This window comes from Candoia aspera, chromosome 1 (assembly GCF_035149785.1).
Source record: "Candoia aspera isolate rCanAsp1 chromosome 1, rCanAsp1.hap2, whole genome shotgun sequence".
NCBI lineage: Eukaryota > Metazoa > Chordata > Lepidosauria > Squamata > Boidae > Candoia > Candoia aspera.
This window is the reverse complement of record NC_086153.1, coordinates 174040840-174062204: the sequence shown is the minus strand read 5'-3', so window position 1 is coordinate 174062204 and position 21365 is coordinate 174040840. Positions and strand designations below refer to the sequence as shown.

The 21365-nt window shown below is 39.2% G+C and overlaps 1 protein-coding gene across 1 annotated transcript in view; it reads right to left on the bottom strand.

Moving 5' to 3' along the window:
* Positions 1-21365, bottom strand: part of INO80D (INO80 complex subunit D) — a 37167-nt gene that overhangs the window by 10440 nt on the left and 5362 nt on the right. The window contains exons 2-7 of the mRNA XM_063317952.1: positions 15156-15251; positions 14818-15064; positions 9449-10209; positions 9055-9163; positions 3687-3911; positions 1016-1119 (exon numbers count right to left, since the gene is read on the bottom strand). Coding sequence (XP_063174022.1) covers positions 1016-1119; positions 3687-3911; positions 9055-9163; positions 9449-10209; positions 14818-15035 — 1417 coding nt within the window. The 5' untranslated portion in view covers positions 15036-15064; positions 15156-15251. The remainder of the gene's footprint in view (positions 1-1015; positions 1120-3686; positions 3912-9054; positions 9164-9448; positions 10210-14817; positions 15065-15155; positions 15252-21365) is intronic.

Sequence of the window (21365 nt, the reverse complement as noted above, 5' to 3'; positions counted from 1 at the left end):
TCATGTCCTTATCATCATTAGGTTAGACTGCTGCAATTCATTTCACTTTGGTGCCTTTGAAGACCATCCAGAAACTCCAGTCGGTTCAGTATGCAGCAGCTCGCTTGTTGGCTGGCATTACTGCGATGAACATATTGCACCTATTTCGCAGGCCTACACTGGTTGCCAATAGTTTTCCAGGGGCTAGTTTTGACTAATAGTGCTCTTTATAGCTTGGTACCTAGATACTTACAGAATTACCTACTCCAACTGGATTCAACCCGACTGATAAAATCCCCTCAGAAGAAGCTACTTGCGATACCCTGCTCCTGTGAGGTGAGGGGGGCTGAGCTAGAAGGCACTGCTTTCACATCACAGCACCTACAGCACATTATGAAACAAGCTCCTTCTAGGAATTAGCCTGTGTCCCTTGCTGATGAACTTCCAGAAGCTTAAAGATGGAGCTTCTCTGGGCTATCTTTGAGGAAGCTTTATGATTATCACCGCATGGATGTCTATTATTATTAGGTACCATAATTATTGTTACTATTAAATATTGTCTTTTAATATGTTATTATTCTCTGTATTTTTTTACTGCATTTGAGTATGTGGTAAGCCACTGAGAGTCCTGAAAATTCAGCTACATAGAAATTTGATACATAATACAACGAATAAAATAACTAGCAGATCTTATCTGCTCCTACATTTAATACATTTACCATTTTATCTTTACATCTATTTTAACAAAATTCTGGGTTTTTTAATCCAATATCTAATTATCTAAAATCATACAAAATTATGCTATATTTAATATTTCTAAGTATGGAGTTACAAGCTTAATTTTCTAACTAGGCCTTCTTGCCTTACAAATCGATTATACCAGAACACTCTTGCAAGTCAATCCAGTCTCTTAATGCACAATGTGAAAGAAGTGCAACCAAATAAAAATGCCAAGAGATATTTACTGAAAATCAAAATGGACCAAAATTGATCCCTTTCATCCCACAGATAAACAGAAGAATAATGAAAAGGATACGTTGAAAACAATGTTTAGTGAATGGAAGAGCCTTGTTAGTGCATGGTTCACCCTTTGTGGTTCCACTGCATGGTGATGCATCCCTCTGCTTTACTTGGCTTGGGCTGAAATATATGTACACACACACCCCACACAAATAAATAAATGCTTATTAATATACACAAATCAAAAATTTTAAAATTTCATTATTGTTCATTTCTAGCTTCGCGCTGCAGAAGTATTCTATACATCCTGCAAAACATTCACAAACAGGGGAAGGTGTCAGTATTTATTCCCAGTTATTAGCTGTTACCATGTACTGTATAATAGACAGATGCACTGTACAGACAGAGATTGCACCCCTTGTAACATCCAGTGTATCTATTCTCCATGTAATACAGAATTAAAATAATTAGTACCTTTCTGTCCTTATTGGACCAACAGTATAAACAGACTAGTACAGTATATGCAAAATCCAAGTTTCTGAAAATTTCTGTTTTTCTATTAAAATACACATATACAACTATCAAGCAAGTATAAACAGGAGGAGTGAGTGAGAAAAATTTTCAACAGTTAAGGGTCAGGGTTTCAATATTCTTATCTACAGTATCTCTTTACAAATAAAGTGAGACTAAATCATTAAAATATCAAAAAATTCTGTATATAGTATGCTAAATAATGCAAATCCATACAAATTGTTTGCATGATTTTGAACTAGAATTTGTTCCCAAAAGGTTTTGTCAGCCTAATGTATAAGACTGTATTCTTATTCCCAGATCTCTTAGGTGGCTTTGATATCACTAATCAGACTAATTCTACCATAGAAGGCAGAAGTGGGAAACTTCTGTTTGGCATTTGCAATATTAGGTTTGCAAGTGTATATTTTGGTAACTGTATGAAATTGTTGCAGAAAACCATTTAGGGATTTTGAAATGAGAAATCAGTACACCTGTAGTGAAAATCCACCTTACCTTTTACATCTAACTCAATGGAAGCACTAAAAGTGATGAGCTGGTACCTAGCAATGATGATGGATAGCTGATGCTAATAAACTGATCTCAGTCTAGACAAGATAGGTACACTTTCAGTTGGCTCTTCACCAGATTAGAAAAATGGGGTTTAAGCAGTTCTGGACTGGAATGCACTCTCCTTGAAGAATTAGGTAATCCATTCTGGGGCTGATATTATTTATTTGTTTGTTTATTCATTTCAATTTCAGAAGCCACCTGATTCAACAATTCCATTTGGGGTTCTCTCTCTCTCTCAATCCTTCCTGTTTATTGATGGAACCTAAAGTGTGCCCATTCTGCCCGATCTCACCAGATAATTCAAAGACTAGCGGTCCCTCAAGTAGCCAGGCCCTATACCATAAAGGGCTCTATAGGCGATAATCAGATCCTTGAATTGCACTCAGAAGTCAATAGGTAACCAGTGCAGCTTGTGAAGGAGTGGGGACACATGAGCATACCACAACAAGCTCATCACTGACCAGCTGTAGCTTCTAGATATTCTTCAAGAGCAATTCCATGTACAGTACATTACAGTAATTCAGTTGTGAGATGACCAAGGCTTGACTGTCTGAAGGGCCTCATGGTCCAAGAACAGGTGTAACTGGAGCACAGATGAACCTGTGCAAAGGCTCTTTGGGTCACAGTTGCCATTTTCTCATTGAGCAGGAGCTGTGAGTCCAAGACGACTTCCACATTGCACATAAGTCTCAAATGGGGAAGTGCAACCCCACTGTGGAGACTGGATGGGAATTGTTTAGGATAGGTAGGTCCAGCAATGGCATTTTAAGGAGAGGGCAAGCCACAGCTTCCTTCAAGGCTGAGGGAACTACCCCCTATCCTAGAGAAGCAGACACCACCAACCACAGGTCACCTCCCAGGTGGGCTCAAACATCCAGGAAGGACCTGAATCTAACAAACAGGTGGTCAAGTTCCCAGACTGAAGAACCCTGCCCACTTCCTTGGGAGTCAGGAAATCAAACTCACTCCAGATAACCCTACAAAGCCCTGCCTCAGGCACCTGAACTGGACGTGTCCAGTCAGACTCCAACTCTGAGATCCAGCACTGAGCCTGGAACCCCAAAAGGTAGCCTTAAGTGTCTTCTATTTCCTGAAGTAGGTGAGTCAGCTCCCTTGACCAGAAATATCTTGTTAATTGTTACCCATGCTCCAGCAACATCCAAGTCAGATGATTCAGCAAAAGAAGTTGCTTTTAAAAAAAAACATTTAAAAATTATCTATTGTTTTATCAGCGATATATGAAGTAAGAGGTGTAGCACCAATTTCAGCATTATTTCTCTTGCCAGTCATAAAAGGTGAAGAATAGCCAGTGGAACCCATTCCAAGGCTATTTATGAAAAGAAGCCCACTGTGCTCATAATACTCTACTCAGACATTAGAGTACAATCCACTTTATTATTAGAGAGCTAAAATCAATCTGAATGCAGAACTGAATCCTATTACCAAGTCTTGGCAATTGACCAGTAACATTCTGTCACTCCTAATTTGGAATGAATTTGCTATATATGATTATTCTCAGGTAGGAAAATCATAGATGTGAACTACAAATACTAGAACATTAGATTCTTAGATTTAATTACTAAAATTCTCCAAGTTCCGTTAAAATAGTATTTTGCATTTTCCACGGCGTTAGGTTGCTGCATTAGTGTGGGTAAGTTCCTCACCTGGTCCGACTACAAGAAGCTCTACGAAGTTCTTGTATCAACTGCCCAGCACATTCTGGTTCTCTGTTTGCTGCCCGCAGCAATGCTTTCTGGAAAGTATGTTGGCATTTCCTTTGTTGAGATTCTGCCCGCTCCAGGCGGCAGAGGTGCTTGTATTTCTGCTGAAAGTAAGTGCAAAGTTGGGAAATGCGGGTTCTCCTGCCGCTGGCATAATCACCATCTGGCCTGTAAGATTGGGAAAAGGGGGAAAGCTGATAAAATAAACTGTATTTAAATGTAATATTATTGTTGCACTAATATATGCTACTAAATTATTTTCCATAGAGCTTTAGTTACCATTTATTTATTTATGCAATTGATTTACTACCTGAAACCTAATGGACTCTAGGTGGCTTACAGAATTTACAATATAAATACAGGAAAAAAAACTTTTAAAAATCTGAATAATAGCTTCCACAATCTGCTTATTCAAATCAGATAATAAAATAATGAGTAAAATTATTGTATGGCATTTTGTATGGTACCATTGGCTATAATTAATCCTCAAAGGTCTTCTGGGAGAGCCATGTTTTCACCTGCTTATGAAAGACCATAAGGAGTGGGATCATCCCTGCTTCAGAGGACAATTAATTGTCCAGATGTAGCAGGCAAAAATTATCAGGGAAAGGCAATCTCTAAGATATCCAGGCCCTGAACCATATATGGCTTCACAGATAAGTGACCTGCACTTTGAACCATACTTGGAAACCTAGTGGTAACCAGTGCAGCCCCTGCAGCAGAAGTGCAATGTGGCAGTATTGCAACTGTCCCCAGAGTACATGTGCCCCTGTGATCTAGATGAGCTGAAGTTTCCAAATGGTCTTCAAGGGCAGCCCCACATAGATCAAATTACAGTAACCTAATCCAGAGATGAAAATGGCATGAGCAACCATCTTCAGTGCATCCTATTCCAGGCAGGGCAGCAAATGGTGCACTAGCTGCAGCTGTACAAAAGCCCTCCTGGCCATGCTCCATCTGCTTTTTGAGCAGAAGACCCCAGATTGCAAGCCTGCTCTTTCTGCAGGAGTGCAGCTCCAACAAAAGCCAAAGATGGAGCAATCCTCTGAATCAACAGCCACACCATCTTGCTTAGGTTGAATCCTAGCTTGTTTTTCCCCACCCAGACTCTGCCAGCCTCCAGACATTAGGCCATGACTTCCACAGCATCTCCCAATGAACCTGGAGTGGAGATGTATGAACTGAGCATTATCTGCATATTGATATCTCACCCTAAACCAACAAATGACCTCTCTGAGTGGTTTCATGTAAATATTAAACAGGATAGTGAAAAGGACTGAACGCTGAGGCACTGTAATGAACTGCATATGGGTCTGATCTTCCCTCCTGCAACCACCATCTGCACCTGCCTACTCAGGTAGAAGTTACAAACCTTTGTAATTCCCCTTCCCTCAGAGGAGCATTGACTATAGCCCAGATCCAACCCCCACCCTCTTCTTAGTCACTTTTATTAGCCACGTGGCGTAGGGGTCCAACCTACAAGTTTCTGAGCTAAGATTGCAGAGGCTCTGGCCACTTTCTTAGGATCCACAGGCAAAAAAGCCTCTAAGATAACATCACATGACATCATCTCCACATCTTGATAAATTCTGTCAGTCTGGCTTCCAACCTGGAGCAAACATGAGCAATGCTATCAATTAAATGCTCAGCCAGATGATCACCACTGATTAGGTCTTCCAACCCATCCTTTCCCAAAAGGGTGTGAGAGACTTTAAATAGTGTCCCAAGTACAATAAGGGTACAAAAGTAATTACACCTCGCCATTTTTAACACTACTTGCGTCTGATCACATTTGCTTCCTGGTTTTGGCCAGTGTGACTCCAGGCATCTCCTTATTCTGCTTTATTTCCCGGACCAATTCAATGAACCAAAGGAGCTGCACAGGACCAGGGGGTGGCTCTACTTAACCCCATGATCACGAGGAAGTGGTTTGACCATTACAGTGGACTGAGAGAGTCCCTCAGAACCAAATCATAACAAAATTGATCTGAGGTGAATACAAGACCTAAAATTTGCCCAGCTTTTTGGGGCAGGGCAGTGAGGATCTGAGACAAGTCCAGGTTTGTCATGGTAGCCATGAATTCTTGAGGTCCCTTCAATCCCAGGGAGGTGAGACTGAAATCATCCAATACTAATAGTCTGGGTGAATCCACAACTTCTATAATGAGATCCAGCAGCTTGGAAAGGCATGCTGCCATGCAGCTAGGAGGATGGTACCACAGCAGCATCCCCAGAATCCCCATGAGTCATGAGGAAGGCTTCACATCCAGCCAACCAGTGAACAGCACTCCTTGCAACAGCTAGCATCTCCCGGTAAACAATTGCCACATTACCTTTCCCAGGGTCAGGATTATGAAAACCATGAAATATGGCTGGACCTGTCTCCATGAAGTGGATGTCCAGCCAGGTCAGTCCACTTGTCCACAAATAAATCATATAAAAGGCAATACAGTCCTACTATATAAGTGATGAGGCAACCTGTGAGACAGTTTGTTATGGTCTATTTATGAAATCTGTTCTCCTGAAAGAATCACCTGGTGCTTTTATTAAAATCCTTTCAGCTTTTACCATCTGAGAAATTTTACCACCTGCATCTATTGTTATTTTTACTTTGCTGCTTTAAATGTTGGCTGAGATATTTGTTTTTTGTAAAAGGAAGAGCTCCTTTTCCTGCCAGTGGAGGCAATAATTGATTCTCCTTTTCTCATGCAACTCCCAGTGCCACTTCCTCTGACAACCTTCCCCAATCTGGTGCCCAGGAGTTAAAATGTCCATAATCTCTGTAATTCAATCATTTATGTCACCCATCCTGAGAAATATTGGATTGAATGGGCAATATAAGAGCCTCCTTTTATAATGTTCCTGTATGTGATTTTTCTATTTCAACATGATCCTCAAAGCTACTTTTCTGCACAAAGGTCTTCCAGGGCTTCAGTGAAGAGAATGGGACCTTTATTCAATTAAATCTTTTGGTGTTTTTTGATAGCCTTAATCACGATATCATCTGGACCATCTGTGAGAGCTGGAAGTTATGGGCACATTCCTCCCTAAGAAGAGAGTTTGTAGCACTGGGGGATTAGCGAATGAGCCCTTAGCCACTCTTGTACAGCTATCACAGTGCTCAGTCTTCTCTCCCATGTTATTCAAGGAAGTCATCCATCAGTTCAGTAGTCATCCATCACTCCAGCCTGAGCCAGGCAAGAGATAAAGTGGAGTTCTCACCTGATGTCTGGAGGCTGGAAGGGATTGGGTTAGATGGGACAAAACAAGCTGACATTGAATCCTGTTGGTGCGCTTATTGACCCTGCACTGGCTCTGGACATGATTGAACTCCATCTGAAAGAGCAGGCCTGTAACACAGCTCCTATTAGATCAAACCATGGAGTTTGATGGCCAGGGGAGACTTTGCTTGACTTTATTGCATTTTTTGGAGTTAGAGTCCCTGCATTGTACTTGGGACTGCCTATCAAAACTACCCAGAATCTGCAGATAGTACAGAATGCAGCAGCCCTCATGGGTAAGAACTGTTTCAGCAGTGTGCTACCTTTATGACAGACACTACATTGGTTGCCAATAGGTTTCTGACTATAATTAAAATTGTTGGTCCTATAAAGACCTAAATGCCTTATCCACAGGACCACCTTCTTCAAACAGCATCTCCCTGTCTTGTTCTATCAGCCAAAGGGGTATGCTGTAAGTACGCTCTCTGTGAGATGCCGAGCAATGGGAACCTGGAACAGGCTTTTTTCGGGGTAGTTCTCTTCCTCTGGAGAAACCTACACCTGCAATCTGGATACCTCTCAAGCCTCACCCACACCCCTTTTAATATTCTGAAAAGCAGCGAAGACCTGGCTTTTCTGAAGAGCATCTGAGGCTGAGGTATATTAGGTGGGTACATTATTCTTTATCTCTGGGTTATAATTTTTAATCAACGAAATTTAATTGTTTTAATTATATTTGAAATTTTACGTGACCTATCCCAGAGTCTGTTGGAGGGGCGGGCAGGGTATAATTTGCTGTAAATAAATAGATAAATGCCAAAAAGATCATTTCCAGTTCTATCTCCCACCCTTTTGCTAATCTTTGCCAACAGCACCTCCAACACAACAATCCACTGGCAGCGGTTTTTACAAACATTTGTTCTTATGTAACAGCCTTGCTCATTTGTAATACCATGCAACCCAGGAATTCTGTCTCTGCAGTTACTCATAGGAATAATGTTTATATCCTGAAAGAGGAATAGACCAAAACCACGAGCAATGATAAAAATTATAAGGAGAAGAAAGCTATGTTTTGTTGTTTTGATTAAAAGTTGAATGTCAGGAAAGCAGTAAAAAATGGGTTTTTCCACAGGGCCTTTGGAGATAGGCCCTGAGCCTCACATAGGATGGAAAACAATATGGGTTAGTTGTTTAATTACCAATCTGAGAGATTGCTTAGATTTTTATGCTACTTTATATGTTTTTGACCATACGGCACCTAAAATACAGTTTTTTTTAAAAAGTGAATAAACTAAAAAAAAATCCTTCCTAGCTGTGAAACCAATTTGACAGCGGAATCAATTACCCAAAGAACTGGTGGACTCCCCTTCACTGGAGATGTCCAAGCAGAGGTTGGACATCCATCTACCAAGGAAGTTCTAATTTGGATCTTTGCACTGATCAGAGAGTTGGACACAAAGACCTAAAAAGCCACTTCCAATTCTAGGATTCAGTGATTCTGATCACAGGTTTCTGCATTATTCAAATCATTTTTTTGCAAATTTTGCAGATGATATCCACCTGCTCAGTAAATTATATTACTGAAAGATTCGTTTCCATCAAAGTACAAGAAATTTAGAAACAATATTTTTCAGGCTTTTTGCTGAACAAAGACTAACCTTTTTGTAGTAAAACATTTAACAACCTTGGTGTAACAAACTATGAATACAGCAGAGAATTTTTTCATTCAGATCTCATTTAATGTCCACTAAACTGATGGGGGGGGGGGTTGTTGTTGTTAAATCAAGGTTTTACTGTAAATGATGCCAGTTACCTCAATCATGTAATTACACAAATTATGTAAATTCAGGATTAACGGACAATGAAATTTAACATACATCCTCCTCCTGAATGGTCAGTTATATTGAGGCTTTACACCTCAAATGTGTGTCAGATAGAATCAGAACTAATGTGAGTGCTGTGCTTAGGACTTCCAAGATCAGTTTAACCATCTTCTTCACTGTTGTCTATGTTCTACATAAGAATGTGCATCTAAAAACCAGGTTTTATTTTGTACTTTTTTGGTTTCCTGCTCTTATTCATGTACTTACTCATTCCTTTCATATCTGAGGGCTTCCCGGATAGACCACGCAACCTGGTATGGTGAGGTTTGGTCTAATTCTTCCAGTTCTTCTCCACTGTCTTCAGACCAGTCCAACCCTGAAAAGGGTGACAGAAGATGAGCATCCTCAACTACGTTCAAGTGCCCCTGAATCTCTTTTGCCAGTACAGAAGATACATATTTCTGACTTTTTCAGATATAAAATGGTAGAGTACCCTGTAAACTCTGAGGAAGCACAGTGAGACATTCATTTAGGGATTACCTTATTCTTTCCAATAAATAGATGCAGATGAAAAGACCCAATGCTCTTCCAATTAGTTTATTAGCATACAATTACTGTCTGTTTACACCCAATGAAAATGCAGATATATTTCTGTACTTACCTAAATGTGGAAAGAGATCAGCATCCAGCTGCTGTTTTTGAGTGCACAGTTTCACCAGTCTCTGTAACCGGCTCCTACAGAATGAGTATGGGGAGAAGACTGTGGCTTTCATTAGGATCCTGTCAGCCCTGGGTGGGTCTGGGGCATGAACTTTAGTAGGGTGCAAGAGAGGCAGAGGTCTTTTGTTGGACTGCCTAGCTTGTGCTATAGAATGTGTGGTGGGTGCCACTCCCTGCATTGGTAGGCTGGTATTCTGAGGTTGAGGTGACTTGCAGACTAAGCCCTGTGGGAGCACTGCTGGCTTTAAAGACGTTGGTATAGGTGAGAGATGGGCATGTTGCTGTGGTTGCAAAGGCGGCGGCTGCTGCTGCTGCTGCAAAGGTGCAGGAAGGGGGCTAAAGTGCTCTTGGCGAACTTTCAGAATCTCAGTTTCTCTCTGGCGTTGATGGTTTTGGGCTAATTTACCCTGCAACTTTTTCTTCACAGCTGTCCCTTTCTTGAGATCTTCATCTTCCTCATTGAAAGCAAAGGGGTCTTCCAATTCTGCTTCCAAGTAGTGGAGAGGAAGCCGGGCCCCTGGTGGAGAGAGGGACATCCCATCCAGGCCATTAGGCATCTTCAAGGCCAGTGGAGGAACCGTCAGGCTGAAGGCTATTGAATCCATCTGGTGCCGAACTTTTACCTCTTCTGTTGGATCGTTCTTTTTCTTCCTCTCCTTTTTCGGTAAAAAGCCAAGAACTTGTAGGTGACTGTTGCAATACCTTTGAGAATCAAAAGCAGAAAAATTATATTTTTCTCCCATTATTTATGCCTGAAAAAATCAGGAACGAAAAGCTGATCATCAACGATTTGTCAGTCAAACCTCAACTGAGAAAAAAAAAAATTGTCTATTTATATTTGTGGGAAGACTCAGTGAAGGACATATAAACTCTTATGCTCCTCAACTCTTCAAAAATGGAAGCAAAACATGAATTACAGTAAACATTTTACAGAACCCTCATCATATCCACAGATCAGAACATTTGCAATTATAACCTGCATTTAAATGATGCCCATTTGTAAGGGAAGGTGGGAGTGACAATTTAAGCATAACAGAAATCTTTCAAGACGATCTTTTTCATATCCTAATAAAAATAGCTGTGTTAGAATTAACACATTTTGTGGAAGCTTACTTCTCCAACACTCCAGTCTTATGCTTGAAATGTAGAAAAGTGTAAATTTTTTCTAATTTAATAGCCCAAGTCACAGAAAATAGTTTAAGAACAGAAAAGTCTATCATTTCAGCTTTACCAGTTCCAAGACAAAAATGTGCAATATGTTGTTGTCTGTTACAAACTCCATGAAACTAGGAGCAAGGTGAGCTCAGCCCCTTACTCACAATGAAATGTACCAGGCAATCTTATGCCACTCATTTTTTATAAATTAACCATCCTCACAGAATTGTTGTGATGATATAAAAGAAGTGGAAGAATAATGTATGCTGCCCTAAGCTCCTTAGATGGTGAGATGCAATTATTAAGATGACAGAGTACCAGATTCACATCATTTTCAGTTCTCAGCAAAATTCAGGCCATTGATTTCAGGACCCTGTCCTCAAGAGGCCTGTTATCAGTATTCCATGAAATAATAAACAGCCACAAGCAACGCTGTAAGTAAGCCAAGCAGGAAGTATAAAGTCTAAAATCATTTTTTTTCTCCAGTACAAAGTTTCCTGCTACAATTTTCTGCTTGCAGAGCCAAATGAATCAGGATAACCCAGGTGTCAAGACACCATAACCAGACAGACAGACACAAACACCCCCCCCCCAAAACTCTGCAATTTTCTGTTTGGATTTCAGACATCATCTTGGAAGGCTTAACGTGAGAAGTACTGTAGATTCAATGACACTTCTTCTACATTTAGGCAATTACAACACTAATCACAGAATCATAATTTCCCTGCTCTTCCTGGTTTTCAGGAACACCATGGTGAAAACACAACTTGTAGTCTGGAACATATAATTTAAGACTTCTTGGAGAAAAAGAATGCTTTAAATTTGACCAGAACTGTCTGTCCCTTGAAACAGCGGATTTTTGTTAGGATGTACTCTTGAATAATCAAATGGCAAAGGTGGCCAGAAACATCTTTTTCCAGATAGGATAGCTGCAGCCTTTACTGGAGGCTCCAACGAAACAAAACATTGCCGCCTGCTGCAAAAGAAATACTGCCAAGTGCCTCCAATGCTTTAGGTCTCACCAAGGCCACCAGCTCCATTGCTGCTGTTACTACCCTAGCCACTGACCAGCTGATTGGTCCACCAAATATTCCTTTGTAGCCTGCAATTATTTTTAATTTATCAATGTGGCCTTTTCCACTCTATACATTGTGCATGGTGCAGGCCGGGCCTATACCTACGAAGATCAGAACCATATTGGCAATTTTCCCTGTGACACTCTATGGCAGTGAAAGTTGGGCTTTGAAAGATCAGGATAGAAAGTATTGACACTTTTTGAACCTTGAAGTTGGAGAAGACTCCTGACAATACCATGGACAGCCAAAAAAAACAAACAAGTGAATCACTGAACAAATCAACCCAGATTTCTCACTCAAGGCATAAATGACCAGGCTCAAATGATCATAGTGTGGATTCATTATGCAAAGACCTAGCTTTCTGGAGAAGTCTATAATGCTGGGAAAGGTGGAAGGAAAGAGAAGAGGAGGATAAGCAGCAGTAAAATGAATGGACTCAATTACAGAGGCGATGGGTGCATTGTTGGAAGACCTGAAGGACCAGGCTAGGGTCAGTTCCTCCTGGAGAGAATGTATCTATATGGTTGCTAAGAGTCAACGTCAACTTGGTGGCACATAATTATTTTCCAAATTTTTTCTTCAAACCATACCTATATAATATGAGCTTATGTTCCACTTGAAAGGTCCTTCTCAATTCTCACCTGCCATTGGCTATGAGGTGAATTGCTATAAGTAGGTCATATTCAGTCATGCTATCCAGAATTTGGACCCAGTCCCGTGCAAATAACACACACACAGAGGGAAAGATAAATAGAACACTGCTTTTAAAATTAGTTTTGACTAATGCAAAGTTTGATTTTGATTTTAAAAAAATAATGTACATCCTCAAAGTAAATACTGAGAATGATGCGATGCTCACTGAGGTGTTGCAGAATTTTACTTTCCTTAACTGCAGAAGTTTGATATATGTCTTGCATAGATAGATATCTAAAAAGTAACTTGAGGAGAATCAGATTTCTATTCATTTTTACACATAAGTATCTCCAAAAGTTTGCCTTAGCAATTTGTATTCCTTACTTCCTGGCATCCTGTTTTCCATTGCAATGATGTAATGTTTCACACATTTTATTAGCCTTCCTACTTGCAATATGTAGCAAAGAATACACAAGACAGGTTTTTATATTGAAAGCCACAACAGAGCATTCTTTTACTCAATTATTTTAGCAATTACTTCTTTAGCTAAAAACATCTTAGCAGGCCTCAGCCAAATATTTTAAATCTATGAAGGTTAGAAAATATTTGTAATACAAGTGTATGGAAGTATGTACACAGTGAGTCTCAGATGATTTTCTGATACGTAGAATTAAGGACGCATATTATTTTGAATACTGTTAATAGAATGGCTGGGTTATTTACAAATATATAAAGTTTAGTGGCATTGCTGCAAAATCTTCTTTGTGGTACAAACTTCTCCAACTGCAGTAATTATCACTGTCTGTTGAAATGGCAGAGCAAAGTTTTATTCTGTTTGAGAAGAAACCAGATCTGTACTATAATCTACCCTATATACTTAGAATAGGACTGATAAACAAGTTAAAGAAAGTCTCCTGATCCTCACTTTCACTTCTGTCCTTTCAGTGACACCTCATTAAGGCCTGCAGGCTGCACAGAAGGAAAATACAAGAACTTGGGAGAAGAGGTAAGGGAGGGTCACAGCAGTTGCATATATCCGTATTAACATCCAAGCTAACTGCACTGCAGCAGAGAACTAGAATTGCCTCATTCTATTCAGTGCTATCCTTTTACAGGTAGTCATTGTTTAGTGACTCTAATTAAGATCGGCAACCCGGTCGTTAAGCAAAGCGGACACTAAGTGAAACTGCAACTGTGCTTATGATCTTACTTCAGCTTTCCTTTGCTTTACAGACCTGCAAAGGTCATAAATACAAGGACTGGTCGCAAAGTTACATTTTCATTACCATTGTAACTGCAAACAGTCACTAAACAAGTCAGCTGCTAAATGAAGACTACCTGTATCTTGAAAAAGAGACCACTGTAAGTTTGCTGCTCACGTAGTGGGAAACAAGTCAAGTTGTCCATCATTAATTTACAGATCTATTAATCTTTTTATTCTCACTCTAAGTTGCCATAAATATATGTACTGTATTTCAAATATTATTGGGCTAGAATTTAAAGTACATTTTCCTCATGAAGGAATTCCAGAAATGTTTATATTTTGGAAAACAGACATTATTTAAAGTCATGTCTCACTATTAGTGTATTTAGCCACTTGAAAGCAGAACTAACAGGCCATTGGATAAGCCAAAAGTTCTTCAAAAGAGGAAAATAATAAATGGTTCAGAAAATTAGAACAGAAGCAATTATGGTCCAAGAGGTCCTATAGGTACACCTACTAATATTATAGCACACTGTATTTATACTCATAAAGTGACAGTCATGAGGGAACTTGCCTATTCAGGAAAAGACTGCCAAAGCAAAGTACTGTGTTACAGTCTCCTACCATTTTTAATTTCCTCAGAGGGCCTATATGACAGCTAGAGGCCTTATTGGAAATAAAAAGGTGCTTTATGTTGCTGGTGCTTTAGACTGTAGCATGCCTGCTTCTCATTTAATGTTTCTTTTTGCATTTTTTTTAAACACGGCATTTTGTGTACATAGGAACTCAGCTTTCGTGAAAATATACTAGATTGCATGGTTGCATGGGTACATTTAAAAATACCAAGTTTGCCTGTTTACTGAGAAGACTTTTTGTTATACCTAGTCTAATCTTCGTGATATCCAACTATCTTCCCAACAGATTTTTTTTTTCCTATTTTATTCCTCCAACTAAAATGGAAGCTCAGGTTGTTATATTGAGCTCTTCCCCCAAGCATTGGGCTAGGATGGCGGCTGAGCTGCGAGGATGTTTGGTCTGGTGCCGGGGTGGGGGTGGGGGTGGAGGGAAGGGTACCTTTGTTTTTAACTACATTTTATGGATTGTTGTGAGCCGCCTAGAGGCTTGTGTGACATAAGCACAAGTGGCCTCTCACTTATATCACTGATCATTCACAGATTTATATAGCTTCCAATACTTACCTTAACTTTTTGTTTTTGTTTTAGTTATGCTGCTCTCACTTACCTACGGTCCTCAGATTTAGGGATGGGGTTGGTGCAGCGTTGGCTATTGTATTTCGCCACATATTCACATTGCTTGAATGGGGCGGTCTTATCCTCCAGAACATGCCTGATACAGAAGGCGTAGCCATTTAGTCGCCTCTGCTTACACAGTTTGGGGCTGTAGGAGCACAACGGCTTATTGTCAACCTCAGAAAAGTGTATATGTTTGCCTTCATACATCACGTGACTCTTTTTCTTGTGAACATCAGCTGAAAGAAAACCCCAACAAAAAAGTTAAAATGTAAAAGGAGAAGCTCACAACACATATTGATGTTAATCTATATGAATATCAGGATTTACCTAATTTTAAATCTTCTGTACCATATTAACATTAGCAGAGAGCCCCAGAGATGCCACTATCTTGGAATGATGATGAGTCAAGATGAAGTAGATTGTCTAAGAAAAAATCACAGGAAAAATGTATCAAAGAATACATGTGATAGAGCTGCACCACTTAGGGCATAAAACCAAATCATATTATTACTCAGATGCAAGTACCTTCATACTTGCCAAATGTTTTGGGCTCTAATTTCCAAGACCCAACTAGCCTGGCCAACAATCAGAGAATAATTATCTAAATCTTTACATGCAAAAATATATTGCAGATATCATGAATCTTCCAAAGACAGCTTGTTCCACTGACTTCCTCCATTTAAATATGGGCAAATGTACTTGTGTCCTTAGTTCCATATGCACTACAACTTTCAGACTCCTTGAACTTCAGCCCTTTGATCACCAGATCCATAGCCTGAAGATTGCACCATATGCAAATTAACATAAACCAATTTCCGTAAACTTTTTTTTTTAAAAAAACTACTTTCATGGGATACTAAATGGAGCAAAGGGCAATGGCTCAGCTCTTCTTAGCTCTAAATGACTTTCATTTCTTCTATTAGGAATCAATATATGTATTTCTGATTGAAATCAAGTATAAAATACCCAACTGCACTTACTTACAACTGAATTTTGAGGCACAGGACAAAGGTGTGTACATATGTGTTACATTGAAATACAGTAGTTTGATTTAAAAAGCGTGCAGCTAGTTTTTGAATAAATCCACTTATGAATAGTTTGTGAGACAACAAATTCATGAGTATGTGAAAGAAAGAGGAAATATATATACTAGATTTCTTTCCTCAATCATTATATCTACTGTATTTTCTGTACAGTGATCTTCATTCTCCCTTTTTATTAATGTTACTTACTCTTAGGCTGCCTGCACTAACAAGTCTTCTGCACAATTAATTTTATCTGAAGTTTTTTTTTCTTTCCAGGTTTTAAAGATGTTCCAGGTTTAAAGTGTTTAACAACAAACATATTCACTTATCACTTTAAGCCAGGACCCTTGATTTACGAACCAATAATGCCAATAAGCATGTGTTAGCGTATATCATCTATTTGTTCACATGAGCAGTTAAACAAACCAAACATGAATAGTTTGGTAAGGTGAATACTGAACCCAGAGCCAGGATTATGACTTACTGTGCCTAAAGAAACAGGCATCCACAAGGCAACAAACTCTAGTTTAAACCTGTAATACAATTCTGGTTTAAGTACCATAAAGCATAACTTCTGGTTCAAATGTCGTATTAAACTATCTATGCATGGCTTGTTTACACAATCATGTGAACAAGGAAAAAAAAGTAGAAACAAAAGGAAAACTTTATAGTTTAAAAAAAAAGACAGGATTCTTTGCTTAAAATTATGTTTAAACAGCATTAGAAGCATTCCACATCTATCTTTTTGAGGTACTGCTAGTCAGAAAGTCAGTAGCACGGGACAACTGCATATCACATTATACCATCCTGCTCCCTCACTATTACATCACCACCATTTATGTGTATCTGCAAAACTAACAGTAGGTAGTAGGAATATGCGTAGAATTTGAATGAATTCTGAGTTGACAAGGCTACTTCAAACATATCTGCAAGAGTCTAAGGCAAAGCAGGGTTGCTTCAAAGTGGGACAAGGCTTTGTATACCTGCATTTCAGTTTTCAAAAAAAGCAAGGGTAGGGAAAGGAAGAGGAGCTGAACTGAGCGAATGGCAGGTTTATATTCTAATTACAGAGACTAATTTGTCACCAAATCTCTAGTTTCTGCTCTTTTTTAATGATCAGATTCTCAATGAAAGAGTTGGAAACTGTCTTGGTAGTGTGGATAACCATTTTATTATTATTTTACTTAGCTGTTTCAGCCCCTTGTTCCAAGTTTACACTGTATCTTTCTTCTAGTATATTAGTGGAATTGTTACTAAGATTTTTGTTAGATAATTCTCCAATCTTAATTTTAAATTAAATAAATCCCAAGGCTTTCAGTTTTCTATTCCTTTCTGACCCCATTCACATTCCAATTCAGTCTAGTTAACATGCACATTTATCTTCATAATTCCCCTTCTAGTGGTTCATGTTATATCCTATATGGAACCCAAAGCCTGAGTCAGGGTTGATTATTGTAACTGCTTACATCCAGTTAAGTCCCACATCCTTACTACATGCACAGGAGGAGCAAGGTCTGACGGTTGTTTTGCAGAAGAGGGAGCAATTGGACTAGTACTGCTGCTGAAGCCTTGGCAACCCTGGCCTTAGTGATGCAAGAAAGAACGGAGGGAAACATCTTTCACTGTTCTTCTGATGTGATGAAGTCATGGATACAGAAGAGGGATGTATTTTACATGGCTACAATGCCCTGGGGAAATTAGCAACAATCTTTTTATAGTGAGCATTGTGGAGGTAGGAATAGGGACATCAGTATTATTTAGTACTTTCTCCCTGCCTTACTTTTTTATTGGCGGGAAGACTACTGTTCTGAAAACTGTCAGGGATCGGCAAAGAAGAGGCAAAGTACTGGATGAAATATTTTTATGGGGGCAGCAGATCCCAGCCTATGCTGCCTCTTGGGACTGCAAAATAAGCTTCAACCAGGAGAACCAAGAAGGTTACTGAAGTGCGAAGGTAGCTCCAGTCTGTTCCAATATGGAGAAAAAAGCAAAACTGGTGTAAGCACAGAGTTATGAGAAATTCCCCTCAGTCTCTTCCTCCTAAGCAGCAGAGGCTTACGCAGACCATTTTGGAAGACATGGGTTGTGAGGGTGGGGGTGTAATTATGCTTCCCAACATCACCCTAGATAATTAATTGTTTTGATGATGAGACCCTGGCCGAGGAAGACCAGTCCTTTACACTACTCAGATGGAGCCCCTCAGAAGCCTGTCCTGCACTGCCATTTTACAACACCCCCAGCAGTTCTGTCTGCCCAGGGAGGGTGGCACTCTAAGCCAGCGCTGTCAGGAGAGTTGGTAAGCAGAGCAGCAATGTGCCCCCACTCCGTCAACATGCTGTTTGGACTTTGCCAATGCATTAGCTGATGCAGTGCATCCCCAAGGGCACCGGGACAGCCCATAACCAAACACAGCAGGGCTCAGCAGGAGTTGCTGTGCCCGTCCACCTTGATCCCAAAAGTCAAAGGATAATTTCTGAAAAGCAGAAATATAAAAATTTTAAAACTCTTACAGATACTGAAAGAAAGTTTTCATTTCCACACACACAAACCTGGGGTGGGGGTGGGGGGAAGATTTGGGAAACTAAAGCTGTTGAACCCTAGAGTATTTATTTATTTATCAAATTTGGCACCAACCATCTCCTCCCATCAGAGGGACTAGCATCTCTTAATTTTTGCCTGTTTAGGAGAAGCAGGTAACTAAAATGCTAATACTGAATAGAAAAAATGCCATAAATATTGCACTTTTTTTAAAAACATATTCTGGGCTTTCTGGAATTTTTTTTATATATATGCATACACACATGATAAAACTAAGAAAAAAATGATGAGAATCAAATCTTTTCTACTTAGTCTCATTTTCTGAATCCAAAGTGTAACCAGAAGTTTCTTCTTCTTCCATTCCTTTTTTTATAATTTTTAAGAACTTCTGAAACTGAATACTTACCGGTATTGAGAAAAGCTTTTCTACACTTTCACCTATTTGTTTATTTCATGGTTTGGTATATTTCCCACTAGGGAGCGATTTCTTTTACATCTTAACCATTTTCTGTACCATTTAAAAAGAAAACGTCAATAATTTTTAATTTTTCTTCAATTTTGTAAAATCAAGCAAACAGTTTTCCCCCCAGCCCCTCACATTTCTTGATGACAGTTAATACTCTTATACCCCATTATAGCCATCTGGAAACTGTTTTGAGAGAGTAACTGATATTCTTGAAAGTCAATCTTTCCCAAACACCTCAGGGGAAGTGCCAGCCTCACTCTGCTACTGACGGAGAACCCTAGAATTGCAGGGGGCTGTGACGTGTGACTGTCTGCTTCAAGCAGTTCAGTTTCTTGCCTTTTCATATACTGTACGTTTCCCTGAGTGTCGATTGTGTTCACTTTTATCACCTTGACTCTATTTTTAATTTTCAATTTCTTCTATATAGTCAAGCTATGGCTGAAATCTTTCTTCATATGTTCCTTCATTGAAGCACAGAAACAATAAACATTAAGGCACTGTGTTATTTATTATTTATTCAATTTGTATGGCCGCCCATTTCACCTAAGTAACTCTTTTCCTTCTGTATATGACAATTGTGCCCACCTGACAAGGATCTAGCCTTCCTTAATTCAATTAGCCACTTGCCCACTTACAACAACTGCAAAGACAGTCCTTGTTCAATAGGTGCAAGCTTTTTTGCCACAGTCTTAGACCCATCCTCCTCAAATAAGGGCGTTCTTATATCCTTCTATGTTTTCCACAAGCTTCTCTGGGGCTAAATAAGAACTGCCATCTACCCAAAATGCTTATCCATCCCCCATCTTTTCCCCTCAGGTACCTCAGATATCAGGTGTCTCAGGAAGGACAGGCAAAGTTTTTATTTTCAGCTCCTTGATTGTTTTTTTTGGGGGGGGGGTGTACATATATTTCGTAAACTGTTCCTTTGGTTTTAATTTCTGTACGCCTCCTAGAGTCATCTTGGTGAGATGGCAGCTATATAAATCATATAATAAATAAATAAATAAATAAAATGTTAAGAGGCTCCAAACTCTGCCACCATTTGTTCAGTCTTAGAAAGTCACTTTCCCCCCTCATATTTCCATCATTGTTCACACAGCTACAAGGTGGCTATGGGAGATGCAAATCCTCCCTCTCTGCACAAAATCTTAAAATCGCAAATCTCTTTCATTTGGAATAGGTTGAGTATGTTTGCTGTTTACATAGACATCACCTATCAAAAATTAGTAATACTATGGATGGGAATTAATGAAACTTTGTTTCTACCATTCTGCATCTATAAATATTCCCTTTGTACAGCCACCTCTATATCTATCAATACAAATTTGGCAAAGTGTATGCCACAAAAGGATCGATTATACCTAGAAATATTACCTAATTCTGTCTAAAAGAAAGGAAGTATTGTAAAGGATGGAGCCTGTTTTCAAATTCCCTGCATCTCTTGCTCTGAATGAGAATTCTCCCAGAAGGATCAAGAGTACTACAAAAGTCTTCCTAGTCTACTGAAAACAGCCTGTTGATTTCAAAATGTATCATTTATTACCCTTTGAAACCTGTTACATATCCCATAATATATGAAACATAGTATGCTCTCATTTTTCGACCCATATGGATGTTTGCAATTCTTATACTGAAAACTGTTGTAAAATTATCTTCTATAAGATGCTCCTAAAATGCTCACAACTTACAGAATCTTTATAATAGAAACAAACAAGTAAACAGGTGATTTGGAGATCCTTTTGAAGAAGGATTATTTTTAGTAATTATCTTTGCTGTAAATTAGAGCCTTTTTTTTTTCAACTGTGGATCACACTTTTTTTAAGATAAGGAATATACATTAAACTTTATTTTTAGGCCTCCAAAGACAAACTGTGACACAGCAATGTTACTGGGGAACAGCTTTTTAGAATTTAGGGCAAGTTAAAGGGATGATATGGTTGTGTTGCTAAAAAAAGAAAAAAACCAAAAAAATATTGCACCTCTGAAAAATTATGGTTTTGTTGCAAAATTTCAACAGTGCAACTTGTGATTGCTCTGGGAGTTACAAAATAGGGAGTGGGGTTCTGGTCTGAGGTCTGCAGGCTGCCCACCCCCAGTATAAATCTATGAAGCATACCGTTATCCTTGTTCTAATATTGCAGTAATCCTTATGGTTGTTATTAATGTTACCGTTTTTTCTTTTTTTTTTGCTATTTTTAACTTTCTGTTTCTGCATTAACTATTTTAAGCTGCTCAGAATCTTCAGAAATGGAGTGGCCCATAAACAAAAAAACCTTAATGTGCAGAGACTACCCAGTCTGGTTCAGAGCTTCAGAATCAGCTTGTCTGAGCCCAAGTACTTTAACTCCAAAAGTAGGCTGAGCAGGCTCAATGCCTACATCCAGAGGAAGATTCAGAAAAACAGACGTTCACCTTCTCATTGTTTAGCATAGGTAAACTTCAGTGGTTATAAACTTTTCCCCCTTGTGAGAGGACACACTGGAATTAAATTTCTAAGCAAAGCTAAAG